The sequence below is a fragment of the Dioscorea cayenensis genome, chromosome 17, assembly GCF_009730915.1.
Source record: "Dioscorea cayenensis subsp. rotundata cultivar TDr96_F1 chromosome 17, TDr96_F1_v2_PseudoChromosome.rev07_lg8_w22 25.fasta, whole genome shotgun sequence".
In the NCBI taxonomy this organism is placed as follows: domain Eukaryota; kingdom Viridiplantae; phylum Streptophyta; class Magnoliopsida; order Dioscoreales; family Dioscoreaceae; genus Dioscorea; species Dioscorea cayenensis.
The window spans coordinates 852,918-870,015 of NC_052487.1; the positions used below are offsets into that span (position 1 = coordinate 852,918).

Consider the following 17,098-nt stretch of genomic DNA (forward strand, 5'->3'; position numbering starts at 1 on the left):
AAACCGCTGCTTGGAAAGCTGCCCTTGATCATGCAATATTGGATAAGGTCTTTGAGATGTGTTCCTAAATTTATTTGATCTTTTGCTTTGTTTGGTGTGTGATTGTTTGATTCTTGGTGTTCAGTTTAATGAAGGATTGTGTAGGATCAAATGCCTCCTTAGTGATGCCGATGTGGCGCCACTCCTCTCTAGCACAAACAATGGTGTTTTGATTTTTTTATTTGTTTGTTTTATTATTTTTATCTAACTTTGTTCTTGGTTTTTTTATTATGGAATTGGGGTTTTTTTTTTTGTTTGGTTTTGTTATTTGAAGTTTTTTTCTTCAATTGAGGAACTGAAGTTTTTTTCTTTTTACTTCTTGAAGATGTTTCTCGGCTCGATAAATGTCCGAGCGACGAGGAAGGAGGTTCAACTCAAAGTGAAAGGGAAGTATAACAGTTACAGGATGAACGGAGATAGGTACCTTTATCTTCCTCCTCCTCCCACACAACGCCATTATCCTAAACCTCAACAACGATACCCCCCGCTAACCTCTCCTGCTTCAACCTCAAACCCACACTATCCCCCTTCCCCACCGTCCATGCCTGAGCAATCCCCATGGATTTCCACTAGCTGCTATTTTCTCATCATCCACAAACCCATGTTGAAGTGGAATGCCACAACAACCCAAGAGAAAGTTCGACACGTGTCAAGTGAGGTGGCGTGCCAGCTCAGCCCAGCATCAGGGCAACAACATTGAGGCAAGTGACATAATTGGAAGGAAATGCTAATGTTAGTAGCCCAATTGAATTTTTTTTAGTTCAGTTACTATATTAGAAAAATATGAATAGTTTACTGACTAAACATGTAGTTAGTCCTAATAATAATAATAATAATAATAATAATAATAATAATAATAATAATAATAATAATAATTTTGAATTTTAAAAGATACATGTGGTAATTGACCATCTCTATAATAAAATGGTAGTATTTATTTCCTTCTTACTTTAAAAGTCCAAGGTTTGAATTTATAATTATAAAATAATAAAAGTGATGTGATTTTATTAAGATCACATTTGGATTTTTTTCAAAGCATAATTGAGAATTCCGAATGCGTTTAGCAAGGTTGTCAGACTCGGACCGGTCCGACCAGTTTAACCGTAAAAATCGGAAACCGACTATGTGGTCGGTCCGGGTATACCTCATTGACCCGGGTATTAAAAAACCCGGTGTTAACTCGGTGACCCGGGCTATTCAATCATGAACCGATTGACTCGGCCGAGTCAATCGGGTCACAATGTTTAATTTTTTTTACAATATTTAATAATTTATTATTATTTTCTCATTAGAAATCACAAAATCGTGTATATTTATTAATATTAATTTATAATTTATAATCAATAAATAGAATTACAATATATATATATCATAAACATACCAATAAAAATTAATATTTAAAAATTAAATATATTAATGTGTTATGTAAATACTTTCTAAAAATTTAATTTATTAAGAAAATAAAACAATAAATGAGTGTAATTTTCTTATAAAAATATAAAATTAAAGTATTCTAATTAAATAAAAAATATAAGAAAATTTAAAACAAAATAAAAACTCAATATAGATATAAGAATTAGTGAATTAAATTTCTTATTTATTTTAACAAAATCAACCAATAAATAAATAAATAAATAAATAACACCAAGAGAAGTTCGATAATTATATATTAATATATTAACTTTGTAAATATTTAAAAAAAATATAAAAATAAATGACATAATTAAAAAACTCTACTGCATATAAGGTCATTTATCAATTTAAATATCAAATTTGAGTAGGTTTTATAATATAATTATGGGTTTAATATTATATTTACTCATTATTAATTATTATAATATTTTTTATATTTAATTATTGATCCCGGTTTGACCCGGTCGAACTCATTGACCCCTGACCCCTGGGTTTAGCCGGGTTATTACCCGGGCCGAGTCTGACAATCTTGGTGTTTAGTGACTTATTCATATTACTAAATAAACAAATGAAAAATTTTGTTAAAAAACCATGGGACCCATCAATCTATTAAAAAAAATTGTGATTCATTGATAGTGGATTGGCAATTTGCGACCTTGTCAAATTTTTAGGGTCTACAAGTAATTGATGTCTTTATTATTATTATTATTATTATTATTATTATTTTTATTTTTTATTGTGATTGATGTTGGAGGTTTTTGTTTTTATTTATTTGAATGGAATGGAATTGGTAGTTTTCTACCATGTAATAATTATAAAATTGAGAAATTTTGTTAAATCAACTGTTTATTTTCACATAAAAATAATTAATGATAATACTAAATATTAATTTTTTAAGATTTTTTCCAAAATATCTTTGTATTTTTTGAATTTTTGAAGAAAGTGTTAAAAAAGAATTAGATTGAAAGAGTGAGAGCAAATTTTGGAAAAAAATCATGTTAGCACCAACCTGGTAATCTGAATAGACATATTTTTGGTGGTAATATTATTACTTATTTATTTAATAATATATTACTGTTGCTAATATCATATTATTGTTAATACTATCATTGATACAGTAATCAAACATGATAATATGTTCAAATTACTATTTGATTTTCTCTAATATTTTCATATTATCACGAAACAAATATCTCTTAAAGGGTTAATAACACCTTTTATCAATAATGTTCTCCACTTATGGTCTATAATTTAGGACTAACAAACAGTACTAAGTCAGAAAAGTTTTGCACCCTCACTCAATTGTGCAGTTTGTGTTGAATCACTATTGTACTGTCGGCGGTTTTTATTATTGTTTTTTTATTAGATGCTCGCATTATTATTATTGATGGTTTTTTATAAAAAAAAAATATTAAATATGGTAGGAAAGTCCAAGTAAGTATTAACACGGCGGCTTGATATCACATCAAATAAACAAACAAAACAGTAGTGGATGTGATGTCTCATCATCATTAAAAAAGAATATCTTTTTTTAATATTAACTTTTAAATTTTTTGCCATTATTGGACAGCTAATTTGAACACTAGGAATAATTCAAAACCAATTCATAATTTTTTTAATTAATAGTAAAAACCAAAATACACTCTCAAATAAAGTTCATAAAATAAAGTGAAATTTTAACCAGTTAAAATATATATATATATATATATATATTTACTTATAAAAAAATTAGTAATCTAACATTTATAAAAACTTATATTAACTTTTTAAAATTATTCTAATTTAAAATATAGTTTAATAAAATATGTAATTAAATATGATTTATTAAAAATTATAAAAATATATTAAATATAAAAATAAATTTTAAAAATAATATTTAATGTTAACAACTAGAGATGCCACTTGTTTCTAGACTGGAGCTGACGGTGTTAAGAAAAAGAATATATTGATAACAATCGCCGAAGACTCTGAGTTCTTATTTTTTCATGTCTATAATCTTATTCATGGGATTACTACAGAGATGAATCCAACCCCGAATATGAACCATAATAAAGTATTAAGTGAAATAAGGCAAAAAAAAAAAACCAGAGAAGTACATAAAATAAAAAATCAAAATAAATATAATAATTACCTATTTACATAAAAAAAAAAGGAAGGAGAACTTCAGAAGAAAACTTTAGTTAAAAACCACTAATTAATCTTTGATTTTAAAATATAAACACTGAGAATACAAAATCATAATCTCAAAAGTTTTTCAAATCCTAAAGCTATCACAGTTCATTTCTATGGTTTTTGTATAGTACAAACTCATCAATATTTTCTCTAGAGGGTCTACAAGATATGATAAGGCCATGACAAGATGATTTTGAAATAGTACAAATAACTTTAAAAAATTACATACAAATTTTTCTAAATATCCAAGTAAAAAGGACCAAACCACTAATTAATTTTATTTATTTATAAAATCATAATCATAATAATAATAATTATTATTAGTGAGACACTGTTTTTCACCCACTTCTAGATAGAGCTGCCTCACCCACCATCCATCCAGATCTCAGGCGCAATCAACGGCTGCGATCTCTCACATTTAGATGCGGAAAAAAGCAAAAGCCGCCTTTAATCCTCCTACATTGCACCATCACAGCCAAGCAACTACTTCCACACTCAATACTCGCCACGTATAAGATTACAAAAAGAACTAACCACGTGTAGAATAACTAATGGAATTTTAAGAATCATTTTACAATTAACAATGCAATTGATGCTCAGCCGTTGTCCCCGATGGTCTTGAACGAATTCTCTTGCTCTACCCTTGAGCGCATGCCACGTGTCCCATTTCCACTTGTATTTGCTTCTATTTATGGCCACTCCACTCCAACCACTCGTTTCACACTTCTCTTTCCTACTTATCTCTACTCGTGATCGACAATGGCGATGCGAAGGGCTGCGCAGCAAGCGATCCAAGCACTGGGATCGAGTGTCTCTCAATCGAGACAGCTTCATGTAATCCCTTCCTTGTTCCTAGTCTGTCAATCGGTTCAAAGATTCCAGTTTGGTTTTTTCTTTTAATAATTTTGATGATTTATTTTGATTTTAATTTGTTTGTTGTTGAAGTTCTGATGATTTTTCAGTTGTTTGATGCTATTTAATTGGTTCCTAGTTTCTGATTTTTAGATGAATGTTTTTTGGGTGCTCATTGTTGAGATTCTTCATAAAAGTGTCTCCTTTGGTGCTCTATGTGGTTTCTGATTCTAGAACTAGATTTATTTTCACTGTTTTTCATGAGATATTTCGTTGATTCTATATCTTTCATTAGAATTCTGTTTGATTGTTTTTTGTCGTGTTACTAGTCTATCAATCGGTTCAAAGGTTCAGTTGTTTGCTGCAATTTAGTTGGTTTGTAGTTTCTGATTTTAGATTGTGAGAGTTTTCAAAAAAGTTTTTCCTTTGGTGTGTAGTTTCTGATTCGTGAGACTTTTCGTTGATCTTTTTTTAATAGGTGGTAGTGTTTTCTCTGCAGACAGTGAGAGCTTATGTAACTTTGACTAGAGTTTGGTTTGATTATCTTTAACCAATTTTTGGATGTTGGATGTCTTTTGTTTATTATGTGAAGATTTAGTGACTATCTCGCTGATTTTATCCTAAGCAGGCAACTCCTGGGAGCAAGAAGATTGTTGGGGTGTTCTACAAGGCTGGGGAATACTCTGAGAAGAATCCCAACTTTGTGGGATGTGTGGAAAGAGGATTAGGTATTGGGGACTGGTTGAAATCTCAAGGTCACCAGTACATCGTCACCGATGACAAAGAAGGCCCCAACTGTGGTTTGTTTTTGTTCTACTCTTGTTCAGTTTTTTTTTTTTTTTAACATGCAAATTCTATTATGCTCAATCATCAACCACATTAACAATACTCAAAACTATTTGAGATGTTGGCGGAGTGTAGCAAAGAAAAAGTTATTGTTCTCATGTGAATGTCTCATTGCATTACAAGCATATCTTGTTTTTTTATTTTGCCTTTCATAATCAAATAGTATCTCTACCAGCCAGGTAGTCCTCACTTCATTTACATCAGTCTCATGTATCTTGATTTCTCTTGGTGTGTCTGTGCTGATATACTTCTACTTCATTGCTCAGAACTGGAGAAGCACATTCCTGATATGCATGTTCTGATAACCACCCCATTCCATCCGGCCTACGTGACAGCAGAGAGAATTAAGAAAGCTAAGAACTTGCAACTTCTTCTGACTGCTGGGATTGGCTCAGACCATATTGATTTGAAAGCAGCAGCTGATGCTGGCCTGACTGTCGCTGAAGTCACGGGAAGCAATGTGGTTTCAGTTGCAGAAGATGAGCTCATGAGAATTCTCATTCTTGTCCGCAACTTCGTACCTGGTCATCAGCAGGTAATCAGGGGTGAGTGGGATGTTGCAGCTATTTCCTACAGGTCTTATGATCTTGAGGGCAAGACAGTTGGTACTATTGGTGCTGGTCGCATTGGAAAGCTTTTGCTTCAGCGTCTGAAACCCTTCAACTGCAATCTTCTTTACCATGATCGGCTCAAGATGGACGCACAACTGGAACAACAAATTGGGGCCAAATTCGAGGAAGATCTTGATGCCATGCTTCCAAAATGTGATGTAATTGTTATCAACATGCCGCTTACTGAGAAAACAAAGTATATCTCTCTAGCAACTTGAATTAAATACTTTTATCATGTCTTTGAATTAGTTTTTATTGATCTTACATGTTATTTAAATTAGGATTCTCGCTAACAGTTTACCCTGTTCTAGTAGCTTTAACCAGATGAGAACGATTAGAATCCTGACTGAAATGATTTAAGAAGTATCTTCTTTCGTATGTTCAAACTTCAGAGCTCTTTATCAATTTTGATGGTCAAAGCTGGAAACTTGACTATTTTTTGGAAGATTTTTCTCATAGATTTTTTAAAACATTTCACTGTTGCAACCTGAACGGGATACCTAAAATATCATTGAAACATCCAAAACAGTCCTTGCCTTATACTACCGACTATTTTCTGTTGTGGCACTCTCTGCATTATTTGTGTATCATGAGTTTGGGGATCAATTTACTTAACCGTCTTTACTTCCCATTGCATAGTAATGTTTTAGACTTCTAACTCTATGTTTTTATGTTTTACAGGGGTCTGTTTAACAAAGAAAGGATTGCAAAGTGTAAGAAGGGAGTTCTCATTGTAAACAATGCTCGAGGAGCAATCATGGATACTCAAGCAGTTGCTGATGCATGTGCCAGTGGACATATTGCAGGTGCACAAATATTCAACACCACCATTTTCATTTATGGATTTGCTTGTTCCAGGGACTCAACTCTTTCAGTTTTTCATCTAATGACATTTTGGCTTGTCTCTTCACCTATCCTCCAAAGCTTGCCTTCATTAATCTTTGTTTTTATAGAATATAGGATAAAATAAAGTATTCATAGGTATATATATATATATATATATATATATGGGAAAAGACGTATATGCAAATCACTGGAATCTTGAACTTGTCTGCTTGTGTTAGCCTGAAAGAGCAAACCATGTCATTGTTTTGAGATTGCCAAACATGTTCATTTTTCAACAGTGCATTAGCTGTCTTTCTATGTATATGTATTCAGGTTACAGTGGTGATGTCTGGAATCCACAACCAGCTCCAAAGGATCATCCATGGCGATACATGCCTAACCAAGCTATGACACCTCATACCTCTGGGACTACCATTGATGGCCAAGTAAAGCCATTTACACTACTTTCTTCCCATTTTATTTCACCTTTTGATGTTTTCAGGATTAATCAATTTTAACTGGAAAAACCTTTGAATGCAGCTTCGATATGCTGCCGGAACTAAGGACATGCTTGATAGATACTTCAAAGGAGAGGACTTCCCTCCTCAGAATTACATTGTCAAGGAGGGTAAACTGGCCAGTCAGTATCAGTGATGTTGAAGATTCAGTGAGCTCTTCCTTCTTTGAAGATTTTCGCAAAGAGTACTAAATAAATTTCATCAATAATCAGATGATCAGGAGGTCATTCCTCTGATGAAGTTGTTCATCAGTTTATGTATGAGCTGTTTGTAGTATCTGAATTTTATGCATCAATACAAATTGTTGTGCCATCTTTTTCTGAGAACTTAGAACTTCAGACTCCAATTTCATGTACTATTGAGAGTGTTTGGATGGAGGAGCTATCAATGGATTGAACTTTTTTATGTTTTAAATAAATCCATAAAAAGTAACTTAAATTGTTCCAAACCTTAGTTATTCTCAAAATCTGGTTTCCTTGCATGTCTTCTTTTTATCTAATACAAATTCTTGAAGAGTTAGTATGATGCGTGTAGGATTTTCTGTTCTTATAAATTGTATTGATGGGTTGCAAGATCTTGAGAATTTCAGGAATTAGTCTTGAAGTTTATCTGTTTGAGTTTAATGAGTGTTTATTTTGCTGGCTTATTTGTGTGTTTATCATGATTCAATAGCTTTTCCCATTCAATATTGAATCTCATTCAAATTCAATGACCCTTCATTTTTTTAAAATTTTTTTTATAATTAATATATATTTAAATATGAACAAGTCATCCTAAATTCATACAATTTTATTATTAAATCTTAACTTATTGAGAGAGTCAAATATTTTACCTCTTATATGGGAGTCAAGTGCTTTAGCCGCTCAACGGTGAAAATAAAACATTTTATTAGAGTTATATTTTATTTATTTATTTTGATAAACATGAATAAGTCGGAATAGACATACATGAGAAGCTGAACTCAACAATACTTTACCTTTCATCGACGTGAGTTGAGATTCCAACCAACCTCTTTAACGGGACAAACACCTATATAAGAGACTCAATGCTAATAGAGAAAATCATCACTGGCTTATTAGCATCATATTTATATAGTTTTTGGATTTTTTTTTTTTTTTAAATACTACTTATTTTTGTTTTTAAAAAAAAATTGTTGTTAAGGTGTTGCAGAGGTGTTGTAGAGGTGGTTGGAGGGAATCTTTGGCAAAATGGATCCGACCCGCTAAGATGGGCCTCCAGAAAGATCCGACCCGTTAAGCTGGGTCGATGGTAAACTGTTTTCATTTTCACAAGGGCTTGATTCATTATCGAAGAGGGTTTTTGAGGTTTTCCAACTCTGAAGGCAAAGAATGGCAGCTCTCGGCGTCGCTCGAAGAGCTCTTCTCCGCGTTTCTCCATCGTCTTCGGTGTTTTCCAATCGATGCCTCAATGCCACTTCTCCTTCTTCTTCGGTTCCGATCTTTGCTCGGATCTCTCGTCGCAGGCTTCCTCTCAACATCGCGAGGTATAATCCTCTCTTCCCCATTTTTTCTACTTTTGTTTTCCTCTCCTTTTCTTTTTTATGCGTTTTTATACTGCTTTTGTTGTTTTAATCTCTATAGCTTCAAGATCTATACCATTTAGTAATTTTGATGTTGCTTTGAAGTAGAAAAACTAGAATTTTGCTTCTTCTATGTGGGATTTTACTTGTTTTTGCTGTCCTTTTAGGTGTTTATTTTGTTACCATTTTCTTAGTCATTCTGATCTATTGGACCTTTTAGGCTTCCGGTGGAGTTGGCTTGTGCTCAGTCATTGATGCCATATCATAGTGCCACTGCTTCTGCGTTGCTTAATTCAATGCTCTCCTCAAAGTCTGGGAATTGGGGTTGGCTTTCAGAAGGTAATATTTCATTTTTCTTCTCCTTTTGGGACTCGTTATTGGAAATTTCAATCGCTGCACTTTTTCAAGATGTGTTTGTTCCAGCTGGTAGTTTATTATGGCCAATGAGCTTTACTTTTATTTGGTTGATTGTTTGTTGCTATTGTGAAAAGCTGCTGGCTTTTTATAGCTGCAAAATTTAATGCCCACTAGAATTAGCTTAATTGCACACCTCAAATTACAGATTCCTTAGGATCAGGAAAATTAATTCCCAATTTTATTTGGCTGTCTTGGACTTTAGATTAATCTTCATATGATTTCAAGTAGCCAATGTAGAACCACTTTGAAAGGAAGTGTATTATGTTGGGTGTTTATCAATGCCATTTAAGTTGAATTCACGAATTTATCATTGAAATTCCACTTGTAGTTAGGCCCTTCATTTGTAATTGTTGATCTTGATGATGTGTTTGCATTATAGTTGAACCACCAAATTCATTTACTCTAGCGATGGAGCTATTTCCTTGAATGTAAGCTTTTCACAGGTCCATCACTTTGTTGATGTTCCTTTTCATCATTTGCTTTGTCGGTCTGTCACTGTTGTCATTCTTGAAACTATTTCCCTTAAAATATAACCATGTCTGACCATTTCTCATTCTTGGACCTGTATTTAATAACCTTGTCCAACTTATCCAAAAGAGACAAGCATGCTAATTATGAACATTTATTATACCGACCATCACCGGCTGTTGTAAAACTTTGTCTAGCCGTGGGCAGGGGTGATGTTCATGTGCCATTGAACGGTCAAGTTCATCTTTGCTTATGGTTACTTTCTAGAGCTCCTGAGTCTGGCAGCACTTCTCATGAAGAGAAAAGATGACAAGTTTTGGCTAGTCAATTGCATTAGCCTCTATTATACATGTTGGAGCTATGGATGCCAATGGATATTCATTAGTCACATATGTGGCTATACTTGCTCTTTTATATGAAGCAGGGCTACAGTGAGGTCAGCCTAAGTGATTTCTTCTTTTATGTAGTGGCAACTTAGGTCATGCCCTATGTTGCTTTGGAATTGATAAAACTATTGGCAGCATCCTTCCCTCTGGACAAAAAATGTTTGTTTGCCACCACCCTCCAGCTGTTTTTTTTTTTTATTTTGTGGCAAGCTTCTCCCCAGCCTAAAGTTGCCTTTGCTAATAATCAAGCACAATGGTCACCGTAACAGCCAATGAGAGACCGCCTGCTTATTGCTTTTCTTGGCTTTTGTGGAACTGTCCTTTAGAGCTCACAATTTATTGAACAGATTTGGCATCAGTACTTAATAATTATTCTATGTACACTTTAGCTGTACTGAAATTCACTTAGTAGGTTGTCGAGCTGTATTCAGTGACAGTAGTATTTGTTTACTCTCTGCCAATTTTGTTTCTCTTTTGGGTGATAAGAAATTGGTAGTGTAGTTTCAAAATACAACTTAATCCTTGTGTTTCAAAACTGGAATTTTAACAGTGTACAGCATTTGGTGTGCGGATGATGCCTTTCATTTTGTCCTACAGAATTGTCTTGTTAAGATCAAACAAACATATACAGGATGATGTTTTTGCTAATATGTCTATTGTTTTCTACTTTCTTGTAGGGTTTGCAACACCTCTATAGCAGTGCTAATGGTATAGATGAAGGCATGAACCCACTACTTTCACAGCAGTTGTACTGTCTTTTCTTAACTTAGATAACACTCTTAAATTTTGATTTGAATGTCAGTTATTACATTGGAGATGGTTTCTGATTCTAAAATCATGTGCCTTCTCAAAATAAATTCCATAAACATCATCATTGTTCTATAATTTAACTTGCAACACAATCTGAATTGAGCTTATCCAAAGAATCACTTGGCTTTCTTGACTCTATCTCACATTTTCCAGTCATAATTGATGAACTTGCTCATTCTATCATGCTGTTGCCTTTTCTCTATGCCCAATCCTTGCATAGCCTTTCATTTGCTCACATAAAGAAAATCAAATCTTTACATTGTCATCCTTGTGTAGAATCTTTTTCCTTTTTTGTTGCTTGCCATTGTTATGCTTTTCACATAGTGGTTTCATATCACTTTCATGGCTTCTCTTTGCCAATTTTTCTTTATATACGTGTACTTTTTCGTCTTTACTATTTATGGTGTAGAATTCTATTATTCTTTTGCCAACTTTGAAGCTTTGTATTGCCATTGCTTTTAAGCAGAATGATGACATCATCATATTTATGTCACTAAGTAAAGGTTTGATCACTTCTTACTTAAACTGTATATTTGATGTTGCCATTATTTCATTATCTTTATGCTTTATTTTTGTGCCCATAATTACTTGATAAATCCCTCGTGAATTACATGATTTAGGATGTTTCCACTTAGTTTACAACCAGACTTAGAAGTCATTATATTCCATTTAGTTTAGAAATAAAGTTATTACCCATCGTTATTAACATATCATATCATAAGAATTCATTAGACTTGGTTTGGAGGTTTCACTGTTAAAACAATTGTTTTCTTTGAAATGTTGTTACTAATAAGAATTTACTCCCTCTGTACATGTTTCTTTTTAATTATCTTTAACATTCTATTCTATTTAATTATGTTAGAATTAAATATGAGAGAAATATGAATATATAAATTAGAGATACTTTTGCAAAAATAATTGATTTCTTATAAAATTTTGTGAGATAACTAAGTTTTTTAGTATGTGAGATTCGGTTAATCATGATAGATAACAAAAAAAAAAAAAAGAAGTAACAGATTTATGTACCACTACAATAATGATTCCCTGACTGAGTGAATGGTTTTGGTGGCGAAGAAGAATATGAGAAAGATAAGAACAATGAAGTCCACTTTGTTTTATTTTTGTTAGTGAAGTGGAATAGAATAAAGTTGAGTCTGAGGACCAGAATCAATGCTAATAATTTTTAAGTTTCATACATTCTCTTTTAGTGACTATTTGTGGCATTTTCTTTTTAATTTCTTTTTATTTTTCCTTTTTATTTTTCATTTGTTAATAAAAGCAGACAGTTGAGCTCTGTCCCACCATGACTTCATAGTCCACAATTTCCCACCTAAGAAATGTCCACACAGAAGAGATTTGGCATTTATCAAAGCATGTCCCTCACTTAAACCCTGATTGGTTCCTTTAATGAAGAATTTTCAAACCTTGAGGCTAGAATAATAATTGGGTTATTCATGGACAGGTGTATAAACAAAACTCCAGTCAAGCATTACCCTCCTACCAAAACAAAATTAAATTTATTCTGAAATTTCAAGTCTTTGGGTCCACTTCAAGTGCTTGTCAAGTTACTTGAAGGGGACAGCAATATCAATTGTGGATAGTGGCCTCTCCCTCTCCCTCTCCCTCTCCCTCTCCCTCTCCCTCTCTCTCAGGTTATCTCAAAGGTTGGAATCTATATTTAATCATTTAGCATTTTTATTGATATTTTATATATCTATATCTATATATATATATATATATATATATATATATATATATATATATATGAAGAATCAATCACAAATTGTTATCTGAAGTGTTTATAAATGTGTTTCATAATAGACTTGACTTTGTTTTCATTTCAATTCAGTTCCGGTTTCGAATTGGTGGTTCTAGTTTTGTAAATTTTGAAACCGAGATCAAACTGACTTTATAAGGTTCTAATTTCAATTTTAGTTCTAAGATGGTTTCGGTTTAGTTTCCGTTAATTAAATATATAAAATAATTTTCATTATATTATTTATTATATATTTTTTTATTTAAATAATTAAAAATAAAACTGGAACCAACGGTTCAGTTTCAATTCTAATTTTTACCTTGTAAGAAATTTAATTAGAATTTATAAAACAATTCCAGTTTAATTTAAATAGTAACAGTTTAGGTTCATTTCAGTTTGATTGTTCGAACCGAGCCGATCTATATGATAAGTACATCGTGTGTGTATATATATTTAATCTTTTAACTCGAATGCGTAGTTTATTATGTTCCAAAAAAAAAAAAAAGTCTGAAAATTCTTTAATACTTTGAATAAGCAGCTGCAAAGTCTAGGAAAATTATTTAATACTTTGAATAAGCAGCGACTTATTAAACCACCTGTATTTCAAGGCATGTGAAAGTTAGTCAATGTTGCATACTTGTATTATTGTATATTAATCAAATCCATAATATAATTTATTATATTTTGATGTGTATTTTATCTATGTTCGCAATCCATTTTTATATATTTAAGTCATATATTTTCTATTTTATTTGTCCATGTTATAAAATTAATAAATACTTTCAAGGCATCCAATTCTTTTGCATGATTAATACTATATATGATTAATTTTTTTAGCCTTTAATCAACATGTGTCAAAAGTAATTAATTAATTAATTAATTAATTAAAAAGTCAAATCTTGATAACTCTATGACAATGACACTCACCTTAGAGAAAGAGTGCTCCATGATAATCTTATACTAAAAATTTTATATAAAAACGTAAAAGAGGACTTAATATTAATAAAAAAACCCATTAGTTACTTTTCATTTAGGGTTTATAAAAAGTTATAATAAAAAATGTTAACTAATTTAGCCTGAAGTGAATAATTTTTTTTTGGAAAAATTTCTAAAATAGTAATCATTGGATAATCTAGTGGATTTTCACTTTAACGGTGGGTGGGTAGATTCTTAAGTACAAAGTTGAAATCCTATATTTATAACCATGAGTATTGGTTATGTATTGTTCATTAAATTTCTAGGACTCTAGAGCTTTATTTTGAGTTCCAGCGTAGGTCTCATATGAGAAGAGTTGTATTTTCCACTTCTTCGTGAATCTATAATTTTCAAGATTTTATAATAGAAGATTCACTATTTTGGGTTATAATCCTTCACATATCACTAAGAATGTATGTGGTAGATTTTAATTACCTCGCATATTAGTTCGTTTTACATGATAAGTTTTTATGAAATTATTAAATTACTGTAATTAGTTTACTTCTATATTTTTTTCAAAAAAATAATTCTACCAAAAACTAGTGATTAAAATCAAATATATAATTCTAATTTATTTATCTAATATAAATAGATAAATTGCACTCTTTAGAACTTGGAAAAAACAAAGTTAATATCCTCCGGGAGTATTTCCTTTTTCAATTCCCTGCATCTAGACATATCAAAACCTTTTTTCCCATGGTTTAATTTTTAATTTATATATATAATAATTATATCTTAAAAAATTAATTAATATTAATTAAAATTTGTTTACCAACGCAATACTCTCTCTGTTTTTTTATTTGATACAAATTCATATTTCTTTTTATCTGTCCTTTTCTAACATCAAGTATTATTTTTTTTTCAAAATTACCCTTACATTCTATTCAACTCTCTTGTTGTAAATAAATATGTTGTAATTAAATATGAGAGAAATGTGAATATATATATTATGGATAATTTAAAAAGATAGCTATTTTTTTATAAAATTTTATAAAATAACTAAGTTTATTGGTACGTGAAATTCGGTTAATCATAACAGATAAAAAAAATAAAGAGTATTAAAAAAATTAGTTAATTATATTATCAATTATTAACTAAACACTCTAACACTTTTTGATACAAAGTACAATAATGAGATAGGTACCCATGATCAAATGATTTATTGATATTTGAGTCTTTGTTAGAATTAATTATGAGTGTGAGTAATGATTGTGTACGAGTGGTCTTAACATCAGTTTGTACATGTTTTTGTTTTTTTTCACCGGTTTAGCCGAGCTTAAAAAACAAACAAACAAACATATGATTAAGCCAGAGACTCAAATAAAAACAATTGGATTGATTGTGTACTTAAAATCATTTATGGCCAAGTACTATGATAGGTCATTTCCTGTTCATCATAAAAACTCCGGTTGATCTCACAACACACACACACACATCAAACAAAAACTTGGTCGGTGTTTCTCAATGACACACATACACACATACACGCACACACAAAGTCCATAATCAAAGTCTTATTATTAAGTCATAGTCCTAAATCAAAGTCACAAAAACATTAAAAGCAACAAGAGAGATAGAACAAAATAGAGGTCCCACACGTTTCCTTCATTAATTCCCCCTACGCCCTAGTGCACACTATCAAACAAGGCTACCCACTATATTAATCCATTTCCCAACTCTTTCCTCTTCAACATTTCCATTATTGCCTATCTTGTTTTTCTAGTTATCTTTGTTTAGTAACTAGACAACAATAAACAAGCTCCCATAAAAAAATCAAACATCATGAAGAGTGCAACAGAGGTTCCAAAGATGGAGAGAAAAACAGTTGAAAAGAATAGAAGGTTGCATATGAAACGCTTGTGCTCTCAACTCTCATCTTTCATCCCCAAAGATGAATTTTCCAACTCCAAGGTTTGTATTTCTCTCTATATATATTTATATATTTATGTATGTATTGATTTCTTGTGAAGAGTTAGTTACTTTATATATATATATATATATATATATATATATATATATATATGTATATGATAGGAGGTGTTGACACAGCCAGATCATTTGGAGCAAGCAGCAAAGTATATAAAGGAATTGAAAGAAAGAATAGAGAAGTTGAAGGAGAAGAGAAGAGGGATGATGATGAACATTGAAGGAATGGATATTGGATGTAATTTACCAGTGATTGAAGTTAGACATCTTGATTCAACTTTGGAAGTGCTTCTTATCAGTGGGATTCATAGCAAGAGCTTTATGTTTTATGAAGTTATTTCTCTTCTTGAAGAAGAAGGTGCTGAGGTTCTTAATGCTAATTACTCTGTTGTTGGTGATAAGATTTTTCATACTATTCATTCCCAAGTATGTACATCTCTTTTTTCTCTTTTATTTTTATTTTTAATTAATGATATTATTATTATGAAGGTTATTTGACAGTGATTTTAACTTGGGTTTGCAGGCAGTGAGTTCAAGGATTGGATTTGATACAACAAGGGTATCAGAGAGACTTAGACAATTGGTTAGGTGATTGATTAATTAAAGCTAATAGAATGTGATGTTTAGTTTTGTAACACTATTAATGGAATGTGATGTTTTGGGTGCTATCTTTTGTGTTGGCTTTTATTATTAGTCTTAAATTCTTATTTTTTATTTTTTATTTTTAAATAAGGTAGTCACAAATTTATTAAAAAAAAAAAAAGAGGATAGTACAAAGTTTAAAAAGTAGAAGCGATAAGTAAAACTAACAAAGTAGAGAATTGTAATTTTTACCAGAGATAAGGTGAACAGAAAAAACATAAAAACACATAAAAAAAAGATAGTGAAACGGGAGTTGGCGAAGCCAACCCTTTGGAGACAGGTATGCTCATATGATTTAGTTTTAAAAAAATGGTGGTGGAATGATGCTTCATTATTATAATTAAAAATATATATTTTTTAATTTTTTTTTTTTTTGAAAAAAATAATAATGAAAACAACATACCACTCTTATATCAATTATTCATCCACTTTATGTCTTGTCTTTGGCTTTTATGTGCAATGGATGATGTTGGTTGAGTTGGGTGACCCCTCTCTGCTAGTGTATATATATATATATTATTTTTAGTGTATATATATTAAAAATAATGGATAAATAAATTGATGATTCCATTAGAAGCAAATATAAAGTACAAGAACAGTTGAAGACTTATTAGAAAAATAATAATATAATATAATATAATAAATCAAAATTCTGCTCCAAGATGCTTGTCTAAGTGTCTAACTCCTTCTTTTGGCTTCTTCCCGGAAACTACAAGGAACCCAATAAGTAAATAAATAAATAAATAATTGTTATATTTGGTATCCGGAAATGCTTATAAATGCACTCTTACTGCTCAAATTAAATATCTTAGATTAATTTGGTTCAAAAAAAAATTAAAAAATAAATCATTTTAACCTCCAAATTAGAAGTAGTTTTCCCAGATTGGTCATTTTGGATATTT

General features: G+C 31.2%; 3 protein-coding genes across 3 annotated transcripts; all 3 read left to right on the top strand.

Annotated features, from left to right (window-relative positions):
* Positions 1-4,344: 4,344 nt before the first annotated feature.
* Positions 4,345-7,681, top strand: LOC120280691 (formate dehydrogenase, mitochondrial-like). The gene is made up of 6 exons (XM_039287619.1): positions 4,345-4,458; positions 5,105-5,276; positions 5,589-6,129; positions 6,615-6,739; positions 7,092-7,204; positions 7,299-7,681. The coding sequence occupies exons 1-6, from the start codon at positions 4,384-4,386 to the stop codon at positions 7,410-7,412; spliced, it is 1,140 nt and encodes a 379-aa protein (XP_039143553.1). The 5' UTR covers positions 4,345-4,383; the 3' UTR covers positions 7,413-7,681.
* An 886-nt stretch (positions 7,682-8,567) lies between these two features.
* On the top strand, positions 8,568-11,013 carry LOC120280720 (protein NUCLEAR FUSION DEFECTIVE 6, mitochondrial-like). Its single transcript, XM_039287666.1, has 3 exons — positions 8,568-8,780; positions 9,037-9,155; positions 10,765-11,013. Exons 1-3 carry the CDS (start codon positions 8,626-8,628, stop codon positions 10,782-10,784), a joined length of 294 nt encoding a protein of 97 aa, XP_039143600.1. The 5' UTR covers positions 8,568-8,625; the 3' UTR covers positions 10,785-11,013.
* Positions 11,014-15,395: 4,382 nt separating this feature from the next.
* LOC120280828 (transcription factor bHLH162-like) lies at positions 15,396-16,222 on the top strand. Its single transcript, XM_039287782.1, has 3 exons — positions 15,396-15,539; positions 15,663-15,980; positions 16,078-16,222. Exons 1-3 carry the CDS (start codon positions 15,411-15,413, stop codon positions 16,144-16,146), a joined length of 516 nt encoding a protein of 171 aa, XP_039143716.1. The 5' UTR covers positions 15,396-15,410; the 3' UTR covers positions 16,147-16,222.
* The last annotated feature ends 876 nt before the right edge of the window (positions 16,223-17,098 follow it).